Source organism: Mugil cephalus, chromosome 15, assembly GCF_022458985.1.
Source record: "Mugil cephalus isolate CIBA_MC_2020 chromosome 15, CIBA_Mcephalus_1.1, whole genome shotgun sequence".
Lineage (NCBI taxonomy): Eukaryota > Metazoa > Chordata > Actinopteri > Mugiliformes > Mugilidae > Mugil > Mugil cephalus.
The window spans coordinates 22,070,725-22,088,790 of NC_061784.1; the positions used below are offsets into that span (position 1 = coordinate 22,070,725).

General features: G+C 41.5%; 1 protein-coding gene across 4 annotated transcripts in view; it reads right to left on the reverse strand.

The window, feature by feature from the left end:
* Nucleotides 1–18,066, reverse strand: part of sh3pxd2b (SH3 and PX domains 2B) — a 39,015-nt gene that overhangs the window by 8,105 nt on the left and 12,844 nt on the right. For 2 of the 4 annotated variants that reach the window (XM_047607482.1, XM_047607484.1), the window contains exons 4-7: nt 12,361–12,437; nt 7,526–7,617; nt 2,051–2,076; nt 1,562–1,597 (exon numbers count right to left, since the gene is read on the reverse strand). In XM_047607482.1, coding sequence (XP_047463438.1) covers nt 1,562–1,597; nt 2,051–2,076; nt 7,526–7,617; nt 12,361–12,437 — 231 coding nt within the window. The remainder of the gene's footprint in view (nt 1–1,561; nt 1,598–2,050; nt 2,077–7,525; nt 7,618–12,360; nt 12,438–18,066) is intronic. The other 2 variants (XM_047607483.1, XM_047607485.1) reach the window with 1 other exon arrangement.

Consider the following 18,066-nt stretch of genomic DNA (forward strand, 5'->3'; position numbering starts at 1 on the left):
AGAATGAAATCTCAATACCGTGGGAAAAAAGCCTCCACTTAATGTCTGTCATTCATTGAAGTGCTTTGACAGCGTTTGCTGCTGTGATATCAGAGGAACCATCTGCGTGGTTTTGTGGTGTTGACCTTTAAAGGTTTTTGTATCTCATTGACCAAATGTAATACGGCCTTTTAAAATGTCAGATTTCATACGCACTTTAAAAGAACACGTCACTGAAACGTCAGTCTCTGTGAGGTCCTAAATTTCAGCAGTGAGGTGAACAACTCGCTCTCTGGTGAAATGCCAAGAATAACTCTGAGGTCAGGTTTTTGCGCCGGAGTAAAAGGTGTGAGGGAGGAGGAAGCTTTTCTTCAGTATGGAGATTCACCGAGACACGACGGGGCGGAGGCAGCGCGCGTGATTGGAAAGATGGCGTGAGGAGGGAAACAGAGAAATACAGGGAGATTTAGAGGATGGAAGTTAAGGATATTGATTGATTGGTAGGTGGTTAACTGATCACCAACATGGCTGTGGAATCACCGTAGAAACAAACCAACACCAATAAGACCCACCGCCACCATCAGCTCCAAATCTACAGCAGAGAAAACCTCACAGAACTCTGGCTGTTTGGAATTCATTTCTAAAAACCCTGATAGGTCACTGCAAACTAAATAACCTATTGTTAATGGACGTTTATATAAAATAAACAATTAATTAATAAACAGCAATTTTTTTTGGGTTGATGCAGGGAAACTTTTCAACATTTGCATCAAAACGAGCAACGGGCAACATCCAGCACAGCATGCACATCACTGAAGGGGCTCAGGGACACATTTTTTTTTCTTAAAATAAAAAAAACAAGCAGAACATAAAATATAAAAAGCAGACAAGGGAAAAATTCTAATGATTTGCTTTTTAAAGCTGGTTGAGAAACCACAGCTCGTCTTTTATCCGTGCACATCCTTCAGTGAGCAGCTGCAAGCTGAGACACGTGAGGCCCAAGTCTCATTTCTCAAAAGCACAACTGACGAAAACAACCATTAGAATATTACTTTGCATTTAAGTATCTATCGACTAAAAGTAATTTATGTTACTTTGCATTTAAATACATATCTAATAATAGTAACTTATATATTACTTTGCTTTTAAATAAGTATCTAGTGACAGTAACTTATTAGACTTATTTAAATGCAAAGTTAATAATAGTAACTTTCCAATAGATTTTATTTTTATTGTATAACCACACACACAAACATGTATTTCTATTATTTCTACCTCCCTGACTTTGACCGCAGCTGAAACGCTGCCGTTATCCTCCATCTACTCCAAACATAAATCCAGCCAGGACATGAGCCAACGTGGGTTCTTATCACCAACTACGCTTCCTTTTTCTTCTGAAACAGAGCCAATGCAAGCCCCAAGCCTTCAACAGAGCCACATCCCCCCTGCCCAGGCCGGGGCGGGGGAGGAGAGAGGTGGGGCGGGGGGGTGGGCGGGGTGAGGACAGGGTGTACAGGGGTACAGGCAACCCACCAGGTTACACACACAGCACGACCAAGCATGACAGTGCCTTTACTACTACCTCGCTTTAGGAAAGTAGTCGCTCTCTCTGCAAACCCTGATGGAAAGGAAAATGAATGGAGAAGAAAACTGAAAAAAACAAAATCAAAATAACATGGATGCAACTGAAGGATAAAAGATGAATTTCTAAAAAGATACAGAGTGCATTAAAAAAAAAAAAAAAACAGGCGGTTTCTTTGTTGTTCTGTTACAGTAAAAACGAGGAAAACATTGAGGAAGACATGTGAGTACAGACAGAACATGCCTTTGTTGAGGAAAAAGTTGCACTAGTGGAAAAAGTTTTTGGAAAACTCAGTGGCCACTAGATGGAGGTAATGTCATATTAGACAGGAAGGGTTGTGTTCATCATTATAAGGTCCATAAAAAGCAAAACTACAACAGTAAAGTACCTGATTCTTTCTCTCTCACACAAACAAATAACAGACAGTTTATTACAAGGCCACATAAGCTCACTTTCCTTTTCAAACTCATAATGAAAGCAGTGTCTTACCAGACTTCTTCTTTCCAATGGGCTCCCTGTTAAAAGAGAAGAAAGCAACACAATGACTGCACAGAAAATCAATAGAGGAATGCATTATTGTGTTCTCACTTCTTTTAGCTGACATAAGTATTATTTATGTTGCCATTTTATACACTTGTTTGCATGTATTACTTGTGTTTCTCGTTTAATACATAGTAACTTGATGGAATTATATGAGAGGAACATTTAGTATTATTTTGTGTGTTTGTTGCAGGGGGACAACTTTAAGTTGTAACATGCATGTTCTTTTTTTTTGTTAAAGTTCAATTGCTCGTTAAGCTAATTAACAGAAGCGTGTCTGTCTGAATGTCGCTGTGTGTGTGTAATACGTGTTTTTCCATGTGTAATTACATGTATTTCCTTTAGTTCGACGGTGGATTTGATTATTTGAAATCCACCAGTAAATAACAACCCTGGTTACGTGTATTTCCTGAGGGAGTGATAGTACTTGCATGTACTTCACATTACTTCTGCTATCTAAGATTTTAAGATTTGTGAATTTGTAAGTCAGCTTCTCTAAGAATAAGCATCATCTTCACGTATCGTATTGTAAGACAGACACACAGGAGAAAAAGGAACGGCCTCTGCTCTCTGTCGGACCCAGGTCACTGCGAATCAAAGAGCCTCTAAATATCCGACCTCGTACACTTAGGCTGTTGTTAAATTCAATACAGCATCTACTGTGTCTGGTTTAGACATTAGCCAGATAAATAGAGCACTAGCAGCAGCAGCAGCAGCAGCAGCAGCAGGAGAAGCCGGGGGATGATTCAACGAGCAGATGCCTTCGAAAAGTCATTGGTGGCTAATGCTCATTATTTCCCTCACTCTGCCCCCCCTCCCTCCTCAGTATCTAAACGTTGCCTTCCCTTTTTTCATCCTTCCACGTCTACCTAACTCGCTCCTTCATCTCCCTCGATCATTTTCCCCGGCAGCTGCTCCCTCCTCCGTTTTCCCCGCATCACCTCGAGTCCTCTCAGCCACATAAAGGATTGTTCGATCGGTAGAACTGTTAATTGTGGAGACGTTAGTCGCAATAAATCTTTACCCATTTAAGTGATCCCATTAGCGCACTATAAAAAGAAACGCCCAGACAGGCCAACCAAAGCGGCACCAGTGATTGTGATCATTGGGGAAGTATGTGAATGTTTTGTTTTAGGGCTGGGTGGTGTATCGGTTCATACTGAATACTGGGATTTTTTTCCCGTTGTGATGTGAATTTTAAATATAACAGCATACCGGTATATTATGGGTAAACCAGTATTTGATTACACAGCGTCTGGAACACTACGTCACAGGACACTGTTTCATTATCAATGTAGCAGTTCAAAAAACGCATGGTGCGACTGCATCGCTGTGAGGTGTGGTAAAGACGGAAAGATCAGAAAAAAGAAGGAGCGGTAAAACGCAAAAGGACTTCTACCAAAAAATGGTACCATGTCAGTTGTTTGGGGGATTTTTTAGGGTGACCAGACATCCCCAGACGTGGGACAGCCCTGTTTTTGGATGACCTGTCCCCCGGCTAAAGAGCTGTCCCCACAAATTTTTACTTTTTATGAATGAAAAAAAAAAAAAAAAAAGCGTTGCGCGCAGACTACAGTTATTACGGTAGCGCTGCTATTGACATTACAGACACCGACTAAATATGTTTAACTATGAATAAATATGTCAAAATAAATGAAGCAGTAATTGTCATCTTGATAACATTCAATTCTTTTTTTTTTTTTGTGTTGTTTTATCTTCGAGCTGTAAATGTCTCCAGATCAGCAGTCAGTGCTAACACAGGGCCATGTAAACCTGTTTTACTACTCATGTAGGATTATTCTACAATATTTACTCATCACCACAGTAAAATAGTCCATCCTTAGTCAATCTACTGCCTTAATTCCTCTCTCAACCAGCAGAAAACCTTGTGAATACGTGATCAGGCAAGAAAATAAAAAATACCATAATAAACCGTTAGAATTTTGAAAAATGCGTGATATACACTCAGCCCTACTTTGATTTTTTTTTTTACAGAGGTGAAAGCTGGGTCACGTACTGCAGCGAGTGGCCTAATACGATTATGTTAATTAGTTTACAGTGAAATCAAATGAATCCTCCCACCTATGTTTTCATATTAGTAACTCGTGACGGTGAACAGGTGCAGAGTCAGGGTATTGATTTCAATGACCAATGACATCCATCACCAGCGACGTTCACCCCCTGCATTACTTCTTACTTACTTATCTTATTCTGTTTCGTGGCCTTTAACGATCCCGTCTACTTTTCCTTTTCTTTTCCGTGCCTCACTCTCGTTCCTCTTTTCTGAAGCTTTCTTCCTTCCTCCTGCATCTTTCCTGACCATGTGACCACACACACTTCCTCTTTACAATCGAGTCCTCCTGTTCCTCTCTTTCTTGCTCTGCTCCTCCCCTCTTTCTTGCTGCTCTTACCAAGAAAGTCTAACAAGTCCCTCTCACGGCCACAGATTTATAGGCCGTGATAAATATTCTCCCAGAGCGGTTGCTGTGTCTCTACATCGGCCTCGTTGTCAGTCAGCCAAACAACAGGCTGCACTAGCAGAAAGCAGTAATCCAATTTCAATGAAGACAAACCAAGGTCTTTCCTATATTCATCCGCCTTAAGTGAACGCTCATTTTCATTCCTGCTACTCCTGACACAAGCATGTATGAGGAGTAAGGAGGAATGTGTCCTTGGCAACCGCCACCGGGAGGAATGGAGTTTGTGTTCGTGTTTGAGCCACAGATACTTGATCAGTTTGGGATCTAGTGAGTTTGGATGCCAGGTCAACACCTTGTGCTGTTTTTCATATTTCTTTTGAGTTGTTCCTAAAGCGTTTTTGTGTGTTTGTGTTTGCGTCCTGCTGGGGGTGGCTGCTGCCATCAACGTCCACATGAACGTCCCCACATGAAGTTTCCCAACAGAACACTGAATTGTAACAAGATGGTCACCGTTATTCACTTCTCTTCCCATCAGTGGTTTTAATGTTGTGGCTGATCGGGGCCATTTCAGCGATCCCTCTGATTTTAATAAAGAAAATGGCAAGCAGCTATATTTGACTGCAATGTTTTCCCCACATCAAAAAGGACACTAATATTAACTCTTCTTGCGCATCCACTGTTTCATAATATCAGAGGCGGGGGAAATATTCAACTCCTGCCAAAGCAAAAGTAGCATCCTAATGAAAAACACACGAGGAATCATCGAGTAAATGAGTTCTTTACATTGGTGAATTATTACTTTCACACTGTACTTTGATATTGAGGCAGATAGTTGGATAGTAAATTAAAAGCTCTTGTTTATGCCATCACTGGGCTGTAGAACTGGAGGCTCAGTTAAAGGCCTGACTGCGGCAGAAAGAACACGACAAAGCGACATTATATTCATCCACATTATAGATGTAAATACAGCGGCCGGGTTGAAAGTACTTATTTAATATTCAGTCGCCATATCAGCTATGCATCCCATTAATTGACCTTGAACAAGAATCTCCAGCCGCTCAGTCAGTGAGTCACTATTGGGAAGTATTAGGAATACAAATATACTCCTTTATGCTTTTACTCCTAGTGCTTTTGATATGATGCATCAACGCTATGTTAGGCAATACTTGTTTGTGAGCTTTTAAAATACTCTGATTCAAGTGTTGCACCTCAACTTGTTTTTTCAGGATTTTGAAATCTTCTCAGAAACTGCCTACATGGCAAAGCAACACAGAAAAATAAATCAAGTGGAAGGAATCTAAAAGTCTTAACACTTAATTACATCATATGTTTGAGTTCCTAGCTCCTAATAGTTTAACCTTTTTCTAAACAAATCCACACTGTTGCATCTGTAGCTTCAGTTTATTAATATGCCAAAAAAAAAAAAGGGCTTAAAGGACTTCCCAGGCCCAAGAGAACAAGACAGAGATTGTCATATTGCTGTGAAGTTCATATTATTAGTTTAGCCCCTTCAAAGTGTGCAAACAGTGTGACATTTTCTGAGGGGCGGGGCTTAGCTGGAGGCAAAAGATCTCAAACACTGTAGCTTGCTAACGGCGGTTAGCATGTTTCAACGGACTGTTTTGGCAAGAATGGACGAGGAAAACATATATATTTTAGAGAATATACTAATACGCTCACTCCCTCAGTCTGTGAGTGTTATTTTAAAAAGTTGATGCTCTCACTCTCACTCACTGAGTGGACAATTTGACTGTAGGAGGACACAGAGGGGACGAAGTCTGGTCTGTGTTTATCAAGTGAAGTCTCTCCAACAAAGATATTACAAGAAGTAAGTGGGCCACTGTGGAGGGTAAGGTAGTAAATGCAACTTCTACTTGGACACCACTGGAACATGCAACTAACGCTGAGTTAGCTAGCCTGGCTGTTAGCATTAACATGTAACAAGAATCCCCCAAGTAATGATCAAGTTAACCTAATTTCAGTCACAATTTAGTCTAACCTATAATGTTATTATGCATTAGATGTGATATCAAGTGTGCACTGCAAACAGAGAACAGTTGATGATTGTTTCACCCTAATCCTTTCTTTTAATCCCATTCAGACAAAGTCGTCTACGACTGGCAGCAGCTGGTGTGCGATAAAACTTCAGGTTAGTGTCTCTGCTTTTTCAGCTTTGGCACCAAAAATATAACAAGACGACATTTTCGTTGTTGGCGGTGACAGTTTTCACCTCAAGCTTCCTTCTGGCCATGAGGGGGTCTATACTGTTATACAGTAGTAATAGCAGTAAGTTATGAGAGGTTTGCAGAATTGTTAGTTTTCCATGTAATTTTACTATTGGCCCTACGTGTATATGTCACAGGACACGTCAACTCAACTTCCTTCCTACTGAAGCAAATTCTCAACGCCATACATCAGTATGTGATGACAGAAAGCTTAAAACTAATGCCATCGCTGACAGCTGCTGGTGAAAAATGTCTAGGGTCAAAACGTGAGCTCCATATTACGGTCTCTCTGAAAGCCAGCCACTCATAACCTCTAGCGCCCTGAAGGTGTCGGTAACCTTAATAACAACAACACATTTGTAGCCAAGGACAGCGTGCGCGGTGGCATTCACTTTCAGCTGACGTCTTAAGTTTTCTTTTATGACGCTAATGTGTTGATTTATCTTTACAAGGGACGCGAGAGCAGGTCTACATGCCTTCAGAGCTGCCATGTACTCTCAGCTGTCTGGAGCCTCATGTCTGAACTGGGCCGTAGCTACATGCTCAAATGCAAACTCAGCATCTAACAGGGAACACATTAAAGGTGTTCCTGTGAGAAAAAACCCAAAAGGAAGTGGCGCAACAGTATGAAATCATATCCATTATGGGGTGTAATGAATGCTCATTATCAGCAGGACGGAGGGTAAACGCTGAGAGGACGTGACACGACACGAACCCTCTAAACAATGGTTTGCTATCGTTGGCAAGTATCGTGTGCGTGTGTTTTGCGCAGTACTTACTCCTTTGGTGGGTTGAGGTCTTCGGGTCTGGTCTCGAAGAACACTCTGACCTCCTCACACTGGGAGATGTAGACTGGCAGCTGAATGAGGGCCTGCATGAACAAAGGATATCAGGAAACTTTGGTAATCGTTCAAAATGACGAGTACAGTCACCTCAGCGAATACAGAGGTCAACCTGTATCAAAATACGGAGACTGTCTAATGCTGAACATTAGACATCACCCTTGTGCCTCCAAAACAGTTGTGGCTTATTAGTGAATGGACATGGGTGGTGTGTTGTTAGTGGGGGCCTTTGGGTCCTTTACAGTGTAAACATTAGCAGTGTTTCAGCATTTTCTATCCCACCAGTTCCATCGTCTTGTCTTGAGCTCAGTTTGTTGATCTGTCACCTCATGTCTCTGTGGAAACTCACCAGCAGCAGACAGATAATCCCTGACAACACAGCTGGGGATGAAAGGCAAACAGTCACGTTCACTTTTCTCTTTATTAGTGTGATCTCGGTCCCACACACACACACACAGGCAGCTGGACACGTCATCACAAAGTCTCTTTTTCTTGCCCTTTCTTTTCCAGACCCTGCTCCTCGTACTCCGTCTTTCACTCGCTCACAATCAAACCTCTAAAGAACAGATAATCACATCAACAGCCTGATGCCCCAAACCATGAGACAGAACAACTTCCCCCAACGACACTGTGGAGACGATCTCTCTTACTTGTACGGGAGCTAAGCCACTCCTCCTCCATTTGCTGGCAAGCAAAGCTCAGTGCCATCCATCAAGCTTCCTCCCGCTAGCCTCTACCTCTGATTTTAATACCCTTAAGTGTTTCTGTTTTGTCCTTCGAGGGAGCACAGTCTAGTACCTCTCACACTTCCTGACACTCGCCGATATAACGTCAAAGCTGATGGATACGGAACGGAAGCCAAAGACCAAACTCAAGTGTCCTCGTCCCGTTCGCCACATTTGCCCGCGTCATATTTATGACCGCACGTTCATGCCAACAACTCGTATTAAAAAGGGGAAAGAGTAGTAGTACTACTACCACCATGGAGAAGTCTGCTGAGTCACAGTTCACACAACCTTGACACGCTTCAACAAAAACTCCAATTTTACATTTGTTTAACCCATATCTTAGCAGCTGTTTTAGGAGGTTTTACTGTTTACAACCAGCGAACACACTGAATGCTGCACTCCACTGTGAGGTCAGAGTGCATTCTGAACTCACTATCCTGTCCTTGGATTTATTTCCCTCCTCGTGTCAGCCTGTGGCCCAGTCCACTCATTACAATTCTCCCCAGGGAGGAGACAGGAGGGAGGCTCAGGGTACATTACAGCAAATGGACTTTATGGCTGTTCTTTACAGGAGGCCGCATTAAGGTAATTGTGTGGTCCTGAGATTGTGCAAGAGCGCGCATGCGTGCATATGTGTATTCCTTCCAAGGAAAAACACTGTGTATACAATGGAAATGGAAGACGTACTTCTCATAAGCTACAGTTCATCGCGACTGCATCGATATTATTGCACATGTGGACACATGCAGTTAATGGGGACAAGATGGTAATTGATGTAGTTTTATAAATAATTGATTGAAAACGTGTTCACCAGTCAGGCATAACATTATGACTACTGACAAGAGAAGCAATGACACTCCCTGATGGCAGAAGAACAGCACAAGGTGTTGACCTGGCCTCCAAATACACTAGATCCCAAACTGATCAAGTATCTGTGGGATGATCCATAGGACCCAAAGCCTCCTGACTAATAACACTGTGTTGCCAGACACCACACCCTCAGAAAACCCATGTCCATTCTCTGACATCTTTCTCATTATACTTGCATTTCCAGTTGCATGCTCAGTGGTTCTAGCTCAGCAGTCTGACTCTTGATTTGAGTAAACATTTTCCCTGCTTTCCTTTCTTTCTTTCTTTCGTCCACACTGTGTTTCTTGACATGAATGAAAAACATAAGACTACGCAACCAGGGAAATTCCATATGAGTCAGGTTAAAGCCTCAGCTCTACAAGAAAAGGGCTGACTCAGCTCCTCCATAAGAAAACCCAAGGTTCACCTCGTCAACCTGACTTCTTGTGGGGGTGGATGAACGTGGAGTTTCTGTTTTTTACTGTGTTTGTACTGTACAGTTTGTTTGTTTTTTTCTAATTTATTGCTTGGTTGTCAACTCATCTCGTCTTCTTCACTTTGGCCACCATGTTGTTCAGTTTAATTATTCTCTTTAACCTTCATTCAGTCTTAATCTCTAGTAATTTTGACAAAAGCATGGAAACAATCAATGGCCATTTTACTCCTCAATTTCCACTCCTTATTTCCACAAAAACAACCTTTCAGTGCAGAATCCCTACTGATGCAAAATTGGCCCAGCCATTCCCATAAACATCCACACCCACAGACATGAACCAACAACTCTACCCATTCCTTCCCCAAACACATAAGTGGTTAAAGATGTTGCCTGCACCAGCTGTACATTCCTTTAACCCCACATGACACGGAGGCCCTTCAGTCCTCAACGTTACTTATCAGACAAAATAAATAATAAATCTTTTCAGTCTGTGACAGAGTGTTCTTTTTATTAAGATGGAAACGACCTTTGATTTCCATATTAGAATTTAATTTGTAGTTGTAAGGGTTTTATGAGTGCAATCATGGAGACAAGGAATGGAATTAAGAACGGTTTAAAGCACAAAAAGCCATAACTATGTTAGTTAAGTAAACGTTCCTTCTCAGGGAGACAGGAAGAGGTGTGCATGGTTAAGAACCCCAAAGCAACCCACTCAAACTTTGCAAAAACAAAGCCTAAGGGCTGTGAATATGCTGACTGGAGCAAGCTCAGCAACAGTAAGCTCCTTGCCTTTTGGCACAACTCTACGATAATCCCCACAACTTGAATATTTAATAGAGCAAGAAACGGATATTTCTCCCGCACCTTAATCATGTGAGTTTGCAGCCACAGACATAAAAAATTATGACTGCAGTTTGTAAAAACGAGAATACTTCTCGTTTACTGCCGTAGTCTGTATAAAGATTGACGGCGGAAGTGCTCCCCCTGGTGGCTGGAGGCTGCAGTATAGGTCATAAGGTCCGCCCCCTACATGTTAGTGGATGGGTCTTGGGCCAAATTAGAAACAAGAATTTACACATCAAATTCAGTCAGGATAATTTCAGTAATTTTAGGTCGTTATAGGACTTGGAACCATATTTAGTAACTTCAGCACACATTTTTAAATTGCGTCCCTGTTCCTCTCAGTGAGGTTTAGAAGTATGTGGTTTTCACTCAGCCAATCAGAGAAGATCAAGGCAACGTAGCTGCTTTATTAGGTACCAGGAAGAAGAATTGTCCTAATCTCGTCTAATGTGATAATACTGACAAGTGCCTGAATCAGCAAGTCTCTTCTAATGGTCTAAATACATGATCATATTCATTTACCACTTAAGGACAAGGAACCATATATGTTAATTTCATTAAAATTTCAAGAAAATTATAAAGAAAAAAATGAATAAAAGTAAAAATGTCTTCTTATGCCCTACAATAACACTTTAGGTTTGAAGTTTAGAATTTAAACTATTTCGATGAGTAATATAATACTGGTGCATATTCAAGGGTCCATTTTCCTAATAAGTTTCATTTTAGCGTCAAATTTAGAATTTAAACTTGATGCTATAGAAACAGGATGTGACATCATGAGGACTACAAGTTGCCATGCCAACCGCTCCATAAAGTGGGCCGTGAGAGCTGTGAGAGTTGGAAAAAATAATTAAACAGATAAGCACAGTGTGTAATCCAAGGTAGAGCATTCGTCACGGACAGGCGCAACTCCACTCTTCAACCATACTGCTCCATGGCTCCAAACTCAACAAGATGACGCCACCATATTTATATACAGTCTATGATTACTGCAGATAAACAGTTCGGAGCCCCACTGGGAAAACTTCAAACCATTGAAGTCCATCTGAATTTATTTTGGAGGATTAAAACTAAATAAACTTTGCTGCCAGAAACCTGAACATCAATCATAATGAATTCATTTAGGCTGCAGGGTTACATTTCTATCAAAGTGATTACACATTACAGCTCATGAGCACAAAATGTCCATGCTGTTTTTCTTAGATCGCTGACTGCAACCTAACAAAATGAATGTAAAAAGCACAGTAATTCATTCGTTTGTCTAAGGGAAGCATACCTGCAATCACATCCTCTTTTCAGTAAGCTACAAAAATTCCTTATACACTACTGTTCCCTTGAGAACAATGTCCTTCAGCGTGTTTCTCTTTACAGGGAGGTCAGAGCCTGAAACAGAGGACCTGGGGAGCTTTTAGAACACCCCGACACGGTGGTTGCCTGTTGTCACAAAGCTTTGCTCCGGGGACTTTAACGTGACGCACACCACAAAGTGGCAATTTACAAGGCAAGGACAATAGCATTATTCATGGAGATGTCGCTGGAACCATGTAAACATAACGTTGCTCTTAGGAAAATCTTGAAAGCTCAATAATAGTCAATATAATGATCAGTTTTAATGGTTAAAGTGAAAGTAGGAGCTTTTGTTTGAGTTATCGCAAAAGTCTGCTCTCTCCATCGAATCCAAAACGTGCTAAAAATACTGACGGCGCTCAAATAAACACAGACGACATAAAAAGAATATTTTTTTCCATGTTCAAGTTCACGACCGAGTCCTTACAACGTGGGTGGGATACTCGTTTTAACTCTGACCGTTTTCTACCTTCATTTAGCGCCAAGAACATAAATGCTCACCGTGAAGTTAAGTCAGACTGACTAACTACAAGAAAAAATGATTTACAGATTTTGAGCCGGACACTCACCCTGCAGTACTCGTTGATCGGCCTTAACCTTTTCATCGCCACGTCTCTGATGTGACTCCTCCGGAACAGAATCTTCCCTGAAACAAAGTGAGAAAAACACACATCAGCTTCGGTCAGGAGCAGAAAAGGTTCAAATGTAAACCTCAGAGGTTTAGGATTAGTTCACTACCTCAACGTTATATCATTTCCAATAATCATACTTTATATTAAATATGTACACCGATCAGCCACAACATTATGACCGGAGAAGTAAATGACAACAACCATCTTGTCACAATTCAGTGTTCTCCTGGGAAACTTTTGGACCTGGTATTCATTCATGAGGATGTTACTTAGACATGTAGCACCAACCTAGACCAGACCAGACCAGACCAGACCAGACCAGACCAGACACCCCCCACCCCAAAGCAAGGATGCAGCCTGACACAGACGCACACGAAAATGCCTTAGGAACAACTAAAAATACATGAAGAACAGCACGAGGTTTTGACCTGGCCTCCAAATTCACTGGATTAGAGTCACAACTGTTTTAGTGGCACAATATTAGGCAGGTGGTCATAATGTTATGCCTGATCTGTGTAAGTGTGATCACTCGTGGGGAGAATCAACCGTCCTCATTCTTTATGAAAGTACTAAATCTAAAGCTCAGCTGAAGTTAATATGTCCAACTCAGGCAAATGAAGTGAACACACTTCCAAGGATTCCTGAACAGTTTCGACATCTGAACCTTAAAATATGTAAAAGATGGTCATAATGTTATGCCTGATCGGCGTATATTAATGTAACCTACACAAAAGCAAGATTGACAAAAAAAAATGTACACACATGTTTAGAAAAGTTTGCTCTTTTCAAGAGCCAAGTTTTAGTGAAATCAGAGGTCCACTGAAGGACAGTAGGGACTCAGAGGCTTTTAGGAAATACGGTTAGGGGATTAGAATGCAGACACAATACAGTCGAGTCATCAATAACACTGACAGCACAATGAGTTGGGTAAGGAGCTAGGTGAATAGCTGGCCTTTCCAAGTCATGAATAAATGATTTTGGGAAAGCAAATTATGTCTGCGTGACAGTTTAAATGCTACCCCCCCCCATTCTTATCTCCAACCACACACAACCACAGGCACAGACGAGTCGGGTCGCCATAACAATAACAAGAAACGGCTACAAATAGGCCTCTTAAAAACACTCTCCTAACTTGACGGTATGCAGGAAATTTGAGAAGGCGGCAGCATCTATTTTCTCCCCGTCCAGGGTCCTTAAGTTATACCACATAATTCACCGAGACATTTATAATGAAAACACAAGTTGGAGAGGAAGTCAGGAATGTAATAAGATCAAGAACGCAAAAGTTTTTTTTTTTTCTTTCCAGTTACTGTATCACCCTCATCGAAAGGCGTCAAGAGCGTTTGCTTTCAACTTGCTGAAACATGAATCTGTTGCAGCTAACTGGAGGATGCTGCTGACCATTCAACCACCAGCTCCACCGCTTCATCCTTTAAACCGGTGTAGCTTAAAATCAAAGTGTGACTCACTAACTGATGAGAAGACAAATGGCACAAGGAGACACTTTGTGATCAAATCAAATAGCTGGTGCCAGTATTCAAAATCTCAACACTACGTTTTAACCAGTATTGCATGTTTCTCCCTACATGTACAAAGTGCAGGACTTAACCTCCTGAGACCCTATGTCCTCATATGGGGACATTGACTTGTAGGTTTGTGGCAGCTAATTCTACTTTATTTTGACCTGTTGTCTTCATAACTAATTAGCTAGTACTAATTAAGTACTTGTTTGAGGACGTTGGGATTTCATTGTTTCCAATTCTGTCTTTGCGTAGCCATGTCCGGTATTAAAATAAACAGTTTTACATTTTGTTACACAGTGGTGACTTTATTGTAACATACAGCGAAATAATCCCCGTGTCCACATATGAGGACATATTTTTTTATACTTCTTAAATCTTACTAATCCCAAATACCTTGGAGAAATTAAAACTGCAAACCAAACAAAAGCTCAGCTCTCATGAGGTTAAAGTATTCCAGCACCGTGACAGATCTCTGGCATGTGGTGTTTGATCACGATTGATAAACATTTACAAAAAAAAATGGTGGATATTGTCAGGCTCGAGCAGTCCTACCAATGGAATAACAGTGAGGCAGCTTTCCCTCCAAGCTAACATCATTAGCCAATCAGAAGTAGGGTGAGGGTGGTTCTTGGAAAGTTTGGTTGAGATCCAGCTGCAGCTGATGCTGCATTCAACTAAACTTGGAAAAAAATAAGCTGAGTTGTCAAACTCAGAAATAACTCATTCTAAAATAAAACATAAATAGTTCATATTCAGCTTATTTAGTTCCTGTTCTCTGAGTCAACCTGTAGCATGAACACGATATTGGAAATCTGAAATTTCCAAGTTGGAATAAAGAATTTCCGAGTTTTTATGAAGACATCATCGAAGCTGGCGGTTTTTCAATGAAGTCGCTGCTTAATTTATGAAGCTAAGAGAATGTGTCCTAACTGCAAACAAATGACTTAAAAATAGTTAAAATAATGACAATAATAATAACTAATATTAAATAGTAGGATGTAAATTTAGCAATTTAGATTCAGAATATGAACTACAGTTGTTTTTTTTTTTTGCTAATTGAATAATTCCTTAAATTAATTAGCTAGTTTACACTTATACAGACTCCCAAAAAAGGGTCTGATTGGGTCAAACTTTATATACCAATAACTTTTTTTTTATTATTTATAGGAAAGACCGCAGTCATACATCAGCTTTTAAGCACTTTTCAGATTTGGTACAAGTAGAATTGCAGCCTTGGTTCTGCTGTTAGCGTGGCTGTACACTACTATATTCCAGTAATGAAATGAAAATGTTAATGATCTGAACAGTGTAATTTCCCCCCCATCACATTCATGCAGAGGAGAACCGTATACTAAGAGAGAAGAGAGACTTTTCCCAAATGAGATTAACTCGATGAAGAATGAGAGAAGACATTCCAAATCTCTAAAAAGGTGCTGGCAACATCTCGCCCGAGCAGCTGAAAGGACACACTCCTCCCTGGACAGCTCCGGAAAACTAACGAGATCTGAAAGCCGGCCCTCAGACGCTTACTTTTCCTCCTCCATTTCTGTCCCCCGTTCTTCCTTCTCCTCCCTTCGCCTCTCCCCTCAACAGAAAGCGTTCTTGAAGGTTTTCCAACGCTCTCCGGGGTCAGGAGAGAAGCACTGACTCAACACTGCCCACTTTGTATGCGCGGCAGCTCATGGATGCGGCCGATTGAAAAAGGGAGTGTTTGGGGACGGAGGGAGGGAAAGGAAGCTGCTGCCCTCGAGCCAAGGTAGAGTAAATGGCAATTCTCAGACCATTTGTATCCTTGGAGGAGTGAAAGAGGTAGATGGTGAGAAGAGACAGATACGGGACCACGGAGAGGACTGCTGTCACTCACTTCACTCGAAGAAATCTGCAAGAAAACCTGACACGGGCCTTAAGTGAAATACGATACACTGCTCCAACACCAGGGGGCGCCATGTTTTCTACAGTGTAACCCTATGGGGTGGCTAGGTTAAGTTAAAGTTACGTTAAGTTAAATTTGTAGGAGAAAACTGGGGAAAATTAAACTCCAGCGACTCCCCTGCAGTACCTCCTCGGACCCCCTGTTGAAGACCTATGGTCTAGATAACTAGCTAGCATTAGCCTAGCATAAGCCTTGGTTAACTTCACTCATTTGTAAAGCGGTGTTGGGCTCTTTTGAGCTCAGGGTTCACATTAATGATGGTATGACTTTATTTGTCCTAATCTTACTAAATGTCAAAGAGAGACATTGACATTTATCTCATATAACAGGGAGAACTCAGTTGACATCCAATTGTTCCTCTTAATCTTCTGCTCCCATAACTTTCTCCGTGTTTTCCTGATCCTGTGCTGGAGCCGCAGGCTGAGCACTTTTAATCTTTAATCCAACTTTATTCTATGTTATTGCCACTTCTCTATATTGGTTAGATGGATCAAACATGGCGCCCATCAAACGCGTGACCAGCTCAGACGGTCCAATCTCTAGTTGGCCACACTCTCTCTAATTGAAACTCTTACAGGTGGAATTTTACAGTATCTCTTCAACAAGGAATGAGTGGTATCTAGGTAAGAATTGACAACAGATGAATGTGTTACTGATGAGTGTTGGGAAACTTTGCAGTGATTTTGTGTGTTGTTGTTTTTTTGACCTTCATCAAGAACCAACCCGTGTCAACTGAAATGTACTTGACCTGTTAAACACACTGTTCCTCCTCCGGCACCAGGCAGAGAAATCGCCAGCTAAACAGTAACAGAGGGAAAAGTTTCTAAAGTAGGGGAGGAAAACTCAAAGCCTACTTGTGAGAGAAGATCACCTCTTTAATCCTCCGGAGGCCCTAAAGAAAACAGACCCACATTCCATCTTAGGTCTCGTCTTTTTCAAAGGTCTGACCTGCTGACACCGACTTAAACAGAGTCGCTCGGGTTTCTGGGATGAATGAACTGAAATGAATCATTTCTTAGACATGCTGCGCGATCTGGAGATGACAAGAGCTGATCTTTCGTATGAAAAAAAAGAAAGAATAAAAGTTGGTGGGTTTAAATGAAACACTTTGAGAGAAAATCCTCTTAAGAGTTCGAAGGAATGGCGTAAAACGCAGGCGAGCTTTTTGGTTTGTGCACCTGGCAAAAACACCGAGCAGAAACTCTGCACTGTGTACACATACAGACAAACCACTTTGCTGATGTGGAGATACCAAAGAAGGAAAAACAACCTGGGGCCTTGAACAAACCAAACCAAGAAGGGGAGAAAAACACCCTTGTTGGGTTGGCCTCGGCCCATGCTCTCAAAGCTTTTGCTTTGTAAGTGAAAGATTTTCTTAGCTGTCAGGAAACTTCAGCTTGTCTTAGTTTCATCATCATCATCATCCCTCCACAACAAGAAAAGTTTCACAGTAGCATCTCTAGACGGTTCCACGTGGAGCTCCAATCAGTCTAGTGTCTGCACAGCTCTGCAGGAGGAGGAAGGGATTTAAAGTCTTTCCTAGGGGGAACTCAAAGACGGAAAAGTCTCACAGGAGGACAGAAGATGAGAGAAAATGTTAAATTCGAAGAAACACAATGGAAGCAGATGTGGTTTCATGTCTGTGGGAGATAAAGGAAAGTAGAGGAGAGGCAGTCTCCCTTCCTTCTTCCCCTCCTACTCAAGAATCAAGAGTTCATCCAACAGTGCGTGTGTTCACTCAATGAGTTCCAGACCTGCACGGGCATAGAGGAAAAAAAGAAAAATGTAATCTCTCCCCCAAGCATCCCAAACCTAGCGGGGGAGGGAGGAGGAGGCTTTTCTTCATCTCATAAAGGCCTACATTCAGCAGGATCTCACATGTTGGTCAAGAGCGCACACAAAAGAACCTTATCCCAAACAAACCTGACTGCCACGAGTACTCGTAGGAAAGAAATGGAAAGAATGAAGTTTCAGTCGGATCAGAGGGAGCAGCTCAGTCAAGGTTACGATTCAACATCAGCAGATATTCTACTCAAACGCTCAACGCCGACTCAGGGATTTAGGAGCGCGTGGACGAACATGTTCTTGCTTGGTTGGCAGAAAAAAAAAATATTTTCACTTTCTTGTGTGTGTGTGTGTGTGTGTTATTAAGTGTATTTGAGTGTATTATTGGGCCGTTGGGGGGAC